The sequence below is a fragment of the Cherax quadricarinatus genome, chromosome 75 (genome assembly GCF_038502225.1).
Source record: "Cherax quadricarinatus isolate ZL_2023a chromosome 75, ASM3850222v1, whole genome shotgun sequence".
Lineage (NCBI taxonomy): Eukaryota > Metazoa > Arthropoda > Malacostraca > Decapoda > Parastacidae > Cherax > Cherax quadricarinatus.
Window position 1 is genome coordinate 4,511,230 of NC_091366.1, and position 11,908 is coordinate 4,523,137.

The following is an 11,908-nucleotide window of genomic DNA, read 5'->3' on the forward strand; positions in this document are numbered from 1 at the left end:
GCGCCTCTCCATGAGTGATGTGCCTGATGCAAAGACAGTAAAGCGTAGTCTCCCAAGTACAACACTGATGAAAAGAAAACCAGAATCCTAAACAGGCAACTGAGAAGAAAGTAATCAAGCCTGCATGAAAGATGCACCCTAGTGCTGTAGATGTTATAGCTGCTATATCTAGAAAGATTCTACACATTTCCTCATAAGGTCAAATCTGCCATTATACACACTGTTGTCAATGACCACTTAAAAGTTTTCAATTTCAAGCCACCTATATTTAGTAGAATACTGAATAGGAAACACTCCCTTTTCTAACCAAGTACTTCACGTAACTAGTAGCAGTTCTGCTGGGTCTCGAACCCTGGACCCAAGTGGTGAGAGGTGTGACTCGCCACTGGGTTACACCCGTAGGGTATTACATAACTAGTAAACAAGAAAATAGACTGGCTTGTAAAACAAAAAAGGCACAGGTTTACTGTACCTAGAATCAAAATACAAAAAATATTTAGTCAAGAACATTGCCCTTAACACCAGAATGACCTACAGCCCAACCATAGATTTTTTTTTTTTTTTTTTTTATTTAAGTCAGCCATCTCACATCGAGGTAGGGTGACCCTAAAAGAAAGTACTTTCATTATCATCATTCAACACTTTCACCTCGTACATAATCAGTCTTTGCAGAGGCGCTCAGATACGACAATTTACAAATCCCTCCAAACTGTCGATGTCCTAGACCCCTCCTTTAAAGTACAGGCATTGTACTTTTCATTTCCAGGACTCAAGTCTGGCTAAATCTATAGTAACCGGTTTCCCTGAATCCCTTCACTAAATATTACCCTGCTCACACTCCAACAGCTTGTCAAGTACAAAAAAACGTTAAGTCTCCAACCATAGATCTCTGTTTAATGAGGTGATCCAGCTAGTTTTGAATGCAGACTATGGGATAAGCTTACAATGCAACAAGTCAAGACCACAACAAAAGTGGAATTATATTATGAATGACTCCACATTCAATTTGCCTTCAGAGGCTACCCTTCAAGTCTTATTACATCCACAGGCATTAAACACCTTGCTTTATTATTATTATTTCAAGGTAACCAGATATTTTCTATTTTGCCTTCAGTAACGAATTCAACTTGATTTTCTTCTGCAAAATCCATGGTTATGCAATGACAATCTACTTTACTGCTTCTATAAGAGATTTGAAAAAGTAATTCATGAAACAATGACATAGGGAACTTGGTGGATTCTTTACTTGCAGAAAAATGTTTATTATTTAATTACCTTTGACCACCACATTTACGTTTTGTCATACTTTTCACTATGTCAGAAAAAAGGGTATCCATAATAGCTTATGCACTATAAGATCTAGGTTATCAAGAATGTTTTAATTTGTCAACCTTGCTAACAAATTCGTTAGGTATAATAGCCACAGAATCACTACCTCCAGTGAATCCAAGATAATCAACACTTGAATTAATACTTGTGACAATGCCATTGAAAACTTTATATAAAAAATGGAACATATTAACTAATTAAAATAATATCTTACCATTATAATGGTTTTATTTTTTATCTGAGAACATTTGGCAAAACTATCATGTTTACAAGGGGAATCATGAATAGGAAATCTTAACTCTCTATATACCTTAATATATATATACATAATATTGAGAAACAGCATAGCAACCATACAAATACTAAACAGCTTCACTGTAATGAAAGATAGAGTTTCTATCACAAATGTTTAATCAAAATGACATAACCCACACCCTATGTAACACGACAATCTGCCAAACTTGGATACTATTACATTAAGGAAATACAAATAATTTGCCAACAAATATTCACACAAATGCCAGAAAGATGTTATTTGTACTATTTTTTTTTTAGCAAACCATAGCAGATACATAATGAAAACTAAACTAAACAATTGAATTCTCAATTTTTGTTTAATGAATGGAACATTTCAGCACTATTGGGATAACCATAAAGGACATCCATTATAGGCAATATTCAACTCTGGATTTAGTTTTTTAAAGAACAAATCATTAAATAAACTGTTACGCTGTTCACACTAAAATGGAAAGGACAGCTTATCATCAGGTCTACCTTCATACAGTACCATGTAAATTACATACAATTCTCACCATAATAGAAATCATGTTACCTTCAATATGCACTTGATACATTAAAAGATTTCATAAAAAATAAAGCATTTTAATCAATATCCTCGTATGCAATTACTCATTATTACTAAGATCAGCATATTAATATTTGTGTAAAACCTTAGCAGAAACTCTCAGTCGTCTTCAGGTTGGTCGTGACCATTTTCTCGAGGTGACTGCGATCTTGAACGACTCTGCCTATGCCTAGGTGATGGTGAACCCGAGCGTGAATGTGACCTAGAAGCTTCCTGTTTTGCATTTACAGGCGACCGTGATCTGGACCTAGAAAGGCTCCGGAACTCATTTCGAATTGGGTCGTCTTCCTTAGGATTGCTAGCAGGTTCTGGAGACTTCTTGCGTGAACCCGATCTTGAGCGACTGTCACGCTCTCTAGACTTTGATCTCTTTGCATCACTGAAACAGAATTTTTTTTTAATCATACTGGCAATGTTCTATCAATATAAATACAGTACTGTAGTCACCATTAAAAGCAATCCCTTCACAGAATTTTAACCACATTTAAAGATAATGTCTAGCTACTGAGATATCTAACTTGCACCTCAAAGGACACTGCCTATAACAGCAACATGTACTGTACTTTAGAAAAGCAGCTGTAAAACATACAAGACCTTACTTTCTTTTTCAACATTGTCATCTCCCACCAATGCAGGGTGACCCCCCCCCCCCCCACACACAAAAAAAACAAGGATACTTTCACCATTATTCACACAATCACCATCTTTGCAGAGGCACTCAGATACAACCAGTTTCCCTGAATCCCTTTAAAAAATATTACCCTTCTAACATTCCTACAGCTGATCAAGTCCCAAAAGACCATTCATCTCTATTCACCTTAATATTATACATGTACATATATATACATACATATACAGTATATAAAAACTCACTTGGATTTTGATCTTGAGCGTGATCGTGATTTGGAACGAGATCTTGAGCGTGACCGTGATCGTGACCTTGATCGAGAGCGTGACCGTGAGTCCCTCGACCTAGACCTAGAACGTGACTTGGAGCGTGATCTTCGTGACCCGCGAGAACGAGAGCGACTTCTGGACCGTGACCTGTGAAATGGTTGTCTTGTCAAAAAGTATGGAGGCACCAGAGCAATGGTATATTGTCCCTTGTGAAGTTAATCTTCAGCAACCTATGAAGTTGTGGTAAAATTTAAAAGCTAGGAAACAATTTTAAGATATGTAGAGTGAACATAATGACATATGGAAGAGTTCCAGTGATAAAATGAAAAGGTTGGTTAAAGTTTACTTCAATGAAATGTGTATCCTGTGTTGTACAGTCAACTGAAATGCCTTTCTGGAGAATTTGAGGGTGATGCAGAAGTGTTATTGGCAAAAATTAGTTGCATTTTAGAAGGCAAACAAAAGTTGGTAAGAATTTTTATATCGGTGTTAAGAGGCAGGTAAAGGGATGGGGGAAATATACCAAAAGAAATATAATGGTGGGGAATGAACTCTCATTTAAGCTTCCATACTTCTGTAACGTCATGCTGAAATATCCCACCATCTTTCCTAAGAACCATATATAATCATTTATGAACTCTGAAGTGAACATGACAAAAACAAAGCAGGCGATGGATATCAAGATATGATTAACAGTGACCAGTGTTTGCTAATAACTAATAACATGATGAAATAAAAATAATGATCAAGTAGTTATGTGCAAAGATAAAAATCCACTTTTAATAGAATGAAACATGGTGTTATGTGGCTCTAATGTGTTATCCTCTAGGCAAGGCACTAAAAATACTTTTGGCTTCTTGATTATTACCTTGAGCGTGTACGAGACCTCCTGGATCGTGAGCGGGATCTTGTCCTTGAGCGACGACGAGAGCGGGATCTTGATCGAGAACGATCTTCAACCAGACGAATGCGTCGACCATTAAGCTCAGTGTCATCTAATTTCTCAATGGCCCTCTTCATATCAGAACGGGAAGCAAACTCCACAACACTGAAAAGATGTTTTATCATAGCAATACATTCTTGTAACTAATTTAAAGTCAGTGAATATGAACAAAAATAATTTAGCAAAAATCTAAAAACATTACTAAATGTCATCCATGGAGGCAAAGAAGGAAATGTGCTAGAGTATAGTGGTACCAACACTTTTATGGATGTTGTAAATGCTGCAGCGAGGAGGCGGATGGAGGCAGTGGAGATGTCCTAAGAGCAACGTGTGGTGTAAATACTATGCAGAGAATTCATAGTGTGGAAATTAGGAGGTGTGGAGTTACTAAAAGTATTAGTCAGAGGGTTGAAGAGGGGCTGTTGTGGTGGTTTGGTCATTTAGAAAGAATGGAACAAAGCAGAATGACTTGCAGAGCATATAGATCTGTAGGGGAAAAAAGGCAGGGTAGGGGTCGTCCCTGAACAGGTTGGAGGGAGCAGGGTACAGGTTTTGTGGGCGAGGGGTTTGGACTTCCAGCAAGCGTGCGTGTGTTAGATACGAGTGAATGAAGACTATTTTGTAATGGGATTCAGGGAAATGGGTTAGCCTGACTAGAGTCCTGGAAATGGGAAGCACAATGCCTGCACTTTAAAGAAGGGGTTTGGGATATTGACAGTTTGGAGGGACATCTAAACTGTTGTATCCGAGTGCCTCTGTAAAGGCAGTTGTGTATTAGTGATGGTAAAAGTGCTGAATGATGAAAGTTAGTTTCTTTTTGGGTCATCCTGCCTCTGTGGGAAATGGCCAACATGTTAAAAAAAAAAAAATCACATTAGCCATTTCCCCACCAAAGTAAAGGGAAAAATTAGTCATCATTCAATAGTTATCTTGCTAGGTGCACATCACAATTCAAATGACTAACAGCACCTTCAGGTTTAGGCTGACTAGTTTCCCTGAATCCCTTCATAAATGTTACCCTGTTTACACACGCACACACAAATCATCTCTGCTCATCCCCAATGTAACATTCAAACAAGACTGCTGGAGCCCCATAGAACCACTTACTCACCCTTCATATCGACGGTGTTTGTGAGCATCAGCAAATGTTATTTCACCAGCTTTACGCATATAATCCTTGAGATCCTGAAGTAAAATGGAGAGAGATCAATAGTTACAATTTGTACCCTGAAATATACACACATTCAATTTTCCATGTCTAGCTTGCTACCAGAAATTGAAATGAAACCTAAATGAAGGGGCTAAACTAATAAATGAAAGGAGTTTATATTTCACAATAGGAGAAGGTCACTGTCTCAGTAAGGGACTCTTCTCTTGATTCCTACCTATTAATAAATTCACTGTTTATTTCTCAGTGAATACCCTGACAGAAGAGTATCTGGCATTTACAATCATGCACTGTCAGCTTCCCTGCTTTCCTGTAAGGTGCCTTCCATACTGCTGAGTGGGCTTGTCCCCCAGCAGATTGTGATTGACCAATCACCAACATGCTCCCCCCCCCCCCTGCTCTAGACAAGTGACTTGTGTGCCTGACTTAAAGGGAAGGCTAAGTGTTAAGGAGATGATGCTTCAGCTACAACATGGAACTAGAGCAAGCATTCATACAAACAATAACCAAGGAGGAAATAAGGAAAGCAAAGAAAGGGACTTTCTCAAACCACTGATGATATAATCATGTATGAAGGCAACAGCAAGTAGTTATACCCTAATGTGGGCGTAACACATGCTACGCAGAATATTGGTCAGGCCCTCGGTCCAGCTGGGTGGGACGGGCCGGCCCCCTGGGACAGTGTGGGATGGCAGGGGTACGTCCGGGTGTTCTTGGTAACCTCCCGGCCTCTCCCGTCCACCTCTACTTCTCACTCACCGGGTGTGGGGGGGCCATCTTAAAACATAGGCGGACACTTTAACATATAGCGCAGCAGGAGTCATTACTGCAAATTACTCATATAAGCTCGAAACTCATCCTCAGTTTAACTTTTTTTTTTTTTTTTTTTTTTTTAACCATTACCACTCCTATAAAACACACCAACTAATTTTTCTGCCTTTCCATGAGTAACCACCTAAATTTAGCTATTAATATATTCATATACAAATACAGTATATACATATATATATATGTATTGTACATACGTATACACAATTTAAATTATCACCCAGAAAACTGTGCAAGGAAAATATGTAACTTTACATGAGGTGCAGCAGGCTTTAGTGACAGCAACTGAGCTTGGTAAGAAAGAATACTCAAAACACATTTTATATGTGGATAAGAAAATATTCTTAGTTCATACTGTTTTTAAGCACATTTTACCAGCAATCAGATACTGGCATTACCAACCCTGGCCCCTTATGTATATTTAGGTATTATGTAGGTTTATTCTAAAATTCATGTACATTTAACTTTGGTTGCCATGCTAATTCTACTGAAAGCCTTAAGTAAACCGAGTTTTATGTTAGGTAATATACTGTGCTTTCAAGGATGCTGCATAGAGGTTATCGTTTAAGCAAGAAGAATTAGATATTCAAGCAGACAACACGTGCATCAAAAGAAGACGATACAGGAGTGGAATGTGCAAAATAAAACATGTCACTGGTTTAAATTTTAAGACAGAAACAAAGAACACTAGTATACAGGAGTGGTATTTAGTGGCATCTCTTACAATATTAACTACAAGTTTATGCAAAAATAGTGTGTACTACATATTAGTATTTATTGAATAATCTAATCCCCGAAATGTAGACAAATATTAACTATGATAATTACAGTACAGGATTAAGTTTGCAATCCAAAATAATCAAGCATTCTTAAATTCTGTAATGTCATATGGGCATAATTAATAATGGCTAGATGTAATACCAAAGTCATACTATTCCAAATTAATGCCGTACCTGTGACCAAATTTAAACCAATATAATGCTGGGGTGTGTCTTTTCCTATCAGAGGATAATCTGATTGTCATGTCAGCCCTCTAGATAGACAATGATTGAATGAATGATGGTGATCAAGTTGTCTTTAAGGTCGCCCTGACTTGGCAGAAGATGGCCATTAAAAAAAAATGTTGGAAATTTTCTTTGATTCAGATGGCAAAATGTCCAGTGTTTCCATATGTTCTCATTGAAAAGTTTTGCTTAAAGTTCCTGTAACCAATTATGAATTCAGGTATTTTCATTGTTTTTATCATCAAAATGTATGATCATTTAACAATCTAAAAGTCTGTGTTGACAACATTAGCACACAAAATACTAACTATTTATTACAAGTATTTCTAAAGGATAAGAAAAAATATTACAGCACAGACTAACCTGCAGTATCCTGCAAAATTTTATCAAAAGTAAACTTCAATATTTGCAATTGATTTTACTTGTGCTTGCATATCCCAAAATTTTTGGAAAATGTATTAAAATTGAGCTAAATGAATTAAAATGTAGAAATGGGGATTACGAAAAATAAAAGGGATGGGGAGAAGGAATGACGCCATCCCTACACTTCAAATGCTTCAGTGGCTAACAGAACACAAGGCAAGACATTACAGTAACTTCTACAAAGTAGAATAATGATAATTACACTAGCCAACAAAATTTAACTTAATCCAGTTCAAAAACCAAACTGGTTATTTTAAGCTAATTGATCAATGATGGATCTGAGTTAGTTTAATTTTACTAAATTTTTTTTTTTTTAATCTTACGATCAATATTTAAACCTGATCACTACTTTGACTATTTAAGGTTGAAGAACTATATCACCTAACAACCACAGGCATTATATTATCCATAGATATTAAGTTGTGCATGCACTGACAAAAATGCATCTCAATGTACATTCATTAAAGATGCATTTTTTCTCCATGCAGAAGTGGAGAAGAATCCTTCCTCCATAAACCATGTGTGTCATAAGATACTTAAATGTGGGAGCAAATGGCTAGTAGCCCCTTCTCTGGTATAAATTAATAGATGTAAAAAGAAAAAATTTATGAAAGTCTCCCCTTTTTTGAGTTACCCTGCCTTGGTGGGAGTGCCAGTATGTTAAAAAAAATATATATATATTTTTTCTTTAATCACATAATCTCCCATGCAGTTTTCGTGTTTTTAAGCTTGTGTTCAGTATTGCTGGTGTCCAGCAGTAGTCTGTCATCAAACTGGATCGTTAGGTTTCCAGACATCTCTCCATGATGTCTATGTCTTTGCAATCATCCACTGTGGAGTTCCATTTCACAAAAACTGTACTTGTTACAACAGAATCAAGTTCAGATTTGAATTCAGCATCCCAAAATTAGTTAATAAAAAATTTTCAAACCAATTTTCCAGATGCATCAATTAAAAATGGCTAAAGACATTAAAAAATTCTTGCCTAACATATTTCATTAAGAAAACTATATCCTAGATTTTCTACTCTACCTCTATTACAAGCATTGAAGTACACTCCTCACTTAACCTACCAGTTTACCAACCGCTCGGACTTACGACCGGCTCTCCAACCAGTATGCAAACCTATGTATATTAGAGCTGATTTCCTCTATTCTGTTTATTACAGTACACTACTCTATAAACATTTAAAAATATCCTAAAAATGTTATAAATGGTGCAAAGGTGACATTAAAACAATATCTAAAGATGGCCGACAAACCCACTACCAGTACAGTATGATCCTCGCTTAATGACCAATTCGCTTACCAACCTATTCTTAGGAACAAAACTCGGTTAAGTGAGGAGTACCTGTACACATTACAGTTTAATTTTGTTTGACAAGTGAAACAAATTTAAGATCATCATTCTTTTTGCCCCAAACCTTCATTGACTTTTCTACAAAATAGTCTTATGGCCTAGATGCTAAGCATTTAATACTTAATTACTAATTTTTTTTTTTAAACCTGCCCATTATTAAAAATTTGCCTTAAGATGCAAAATTACTATATATAAAAAAAGCAGGACAAACAATTACAATATTTTTATGCTATTCTAGAAACTGTATTAATGCAATAAGAGAATTAACATGCTATCAAAATTAATGATGAGAGCATTAAGGAAGGGGGAGACAGGAGATGCAATCCATGCTCTACACAAATGTTACTTATAAAAGTTTAAAAACTAAGTCCTTAAGTAGTCTTACTTGAAATATGTAAACAAGACAGAATTCAAGACAGAAGAATGTTGAAAATGTGATAATAGTGTTTGGGGAGGGAAGATGGGAGGACAAACTTGAAAAATAATAATACATAATAATACAATCTTGCAAGAATAGCTATGTGATTCTGCCATGCATATTTAAATTTTGAAAAATACTCAGAACTTTTTGCCACTAAATTGTGATTTAACAATTTAGGTGTGTATGTATGTACATACATATTATACATTTAATACATGTATACAAAAGAAATGAAGTTCTATCAAAATTATTTTCAATTACACTTTGCCTTTATCATCCAAGTTAAATAATTTATACTAGACATGATAATGTTGATGAAATAATTATGCCAAAAGTGTAATTTTCTTTTCAAAGTTAAAAGTATCAACCCTGAAACCCAAACTTTTTTTTTTTTTTAGGTTAAATATGAACTTCCTTATTAAACAATGTTCCTCCTCTGATGGCCAGAGAAAAACTGAATTTTTTTTTTTATATACTGAACCATCAATAAAATTTTAATGGTTAGACATTTCATGGCAATAGTTACCTCCCCAACGAAAAATAATCACAAAGCAAGGCTCTTCTAGTTGCCTGCCACAAATTAGAATAAAATAATAAAAATAAGTATCATTACACTTATATCTTCCATCAAGATCAATCCTCTCTCTCAATAGCAGGTTCCAAGAGATAAACATCAAGGGGGTAAAGTTGACAGCTTCTCTTGTACACCTTTTACATACCTATAGCTCCCTTATCAAAGTTTAAAATTTCCTTCAGCTGATATTGATGTATATGCAGAAGTTCACATATACTTATGAGACCACTACTGACTCCACCTGTATCCCCATATTGGCAGGAGATAAATGATGATTACAGATGTCTGGAAGGCTGGGGACAAACATCTGATATAAGGACCCACCTGCCAACTGATGCGTGAAGACAGATTTTCAACGATGACCCTGTAAGGCGTCCTTGTTGGTGGGCCATACCTGCGAATATAGTTAATTATTTTCTCAATAATTTTATTAAATAAAGTTAATTTAGTTACATATGTTTTGACTTGTGATTCACCTTTCCTTGATACGTGTTAATTTTATACACAAGACACGTTAACTTTTCTCTTACTTTTTTCACAGCAGTCTTCTGAAACTGCCTTTATACAAAAACAGGCTACCTACCCAGTGAAATGCATTGATCTGCAGCCAGTTTTCTAATAACTAAGGGGCTATAGACCCATCCCAAAATAAAAACTGTCAAAATCTGAGAAATAGCAAGTCACATTTCTATTAAGGTTGAGAAACACTTTAATGTTAACAGAATAACATTTAGACCAGGGGTGGGCAAACTTTTCAGTGCCATCAACTGGGAACTACTTGCCTGATAATGCTTGTGTAACAGCTCGTGTTTTCAACTGAGAAAAACGAACAAAGTTTTGCTCATTCAGCTGCATATACGTGATCTTGGCGGGTCGCATAAAAACCTGTGGCGAGCAGCAGTTTGCCCACCCTTGATTTGGACATTTCTTAGAAATGATTTTAGTTAATTGCAAATTTTCCACTATAACATCACTTTCCTGTGATCAGCAAATGTGTGGGTGAAATTTTTTTAATGTTATCGTTTTATGATCAATATACAGTACAAGTGATATTTTACAGTGGCAGCTATTGTATCGCTATCTCCTTGTGTACGGTCATAAGAGGAATAACTGTGCTTAGCCAGAGTTGGGGTTAGATTATTATTATTATTATTATTATAATAAAAAAGAAGCGCTAAGCCACAAGGGCTATACAGCGCTGCAGGGTAGGGAAGGAAGCGAGGGTATCGGGCGGCAGAAGGGGGAAGGGACGATTAGTAGGTTACAGAAAACAGCGGGGAAGGGGATAGTGCAGGGGTAGTGGGTAGCAAGAGATTGAGGTAGAAAGGGTTGAAGGTATCAGTTTGTGGAGCAAGTCAGTTGTCAAAAAGTCAATGAGAGAGTCCGGATGAAAGGTGGGTCCATCAGCGAGAAGGGAAGGTGGGTCCATCAGCGAGAAGGGAAGGTGGGTCCATCAGCGAGAAGGGAAGGTGGGTCCATCAGCGAGAAGGGAAGGTGGGTCCATCAGCGAGAAGGGAAGGTGGGTCCATCAGCGAGAAGGGAAGGTGGGTCCATCAGCGAGAAGGGAAGGTGGGTCCATCAGCGAGAAGGGAAGGTGGGTCCATCAGCGAGAAGGGAAGGTGGGTCCATCAGCGAGAAGGGAAGGTGGGTCCATCAGCGAGAAGGGAAGGTGGGTCCATCAGCGAGAAGGGAAGGTGGGTCCATCAGCGAGAAGGGAAGGTGGGTCCATCAGCGAGAAGGGAAGGTGGGTCCATCAGCGAGAAGGGAAGGTGGGTCCATCAGCGAGAAGGGAAGGTGGGTCCATCAGCGAGAAGGGAAGGTGGGTCCATCAGCGAGAAGGGAAGGTGGGTCCATCAGCGAGAAGGGAAGGTGGGTCCATCAGCGAGAAGGGAAGGTAAAGAGAGAGCAGCGGAGCGAAGACAACGCTGGAGGTAAGTTCTGCGTGCTCGTTGATAAAGTGGGCAGTCTAACAGAATGTGGCTGACCGATAATGGAACCTGACAATTCTCACAGTGATGTTGACAAGTCATTGTTTAAACTTAAGCATTAAGTTCATTTAGGCGTTATAACAACAGTGCCAAATAGGATTTTTAACGT

At 37.3% G+C, this 11,908-nt stretch overlaps 1 protein-coding gene across 4 annotated transcripts in view; it reads right to left on the reverse strand.

Annotated features, from left to right (window-relative positions):
• Positions 1 to 1,539: 1,539 nt before the first annotated feature.
• The window catches only part of LOC128691890 (serine/arginine-rich splicing factor 5), a 47,633-nt gene continuing 37,264 nt past the window's right edge, over positions 1,540 to 11,908 (reverse strand). For all 4 annotated transcript variants that reach the window (XM_070100939.1, XM_070100936.1, XM_070100937.1 and 1 more), the window contains 5 exons: positions 10,136 to 10,205; positions 5,146 to 5,219; positions 3,960 to 4,139; positions 3,068 to 3,238; positions 1,540 to 2,573 (listed from right to left, as the gene is read on the reverse strand). In XM_070100939.1, coding sequence (XP_069957040.1) covers positions 2,294 to 2,573; positions 3,068 to 3,238; positions 3,960 to 4,139; positions 5,146 to 5,219; positions 10,136 to 10,205 — 775 coding nt within the window. In that variant the 3' untranslated portion in view covers positions 1,540 to 2,293. The remainder of the gene's footprint in view (positions 2,574 to 3,067; positions 3,239 to 3,959; positions 4,140 to 5,145; positions 5,220 to 10,135; positions 10,206 to 11,908) is intronic.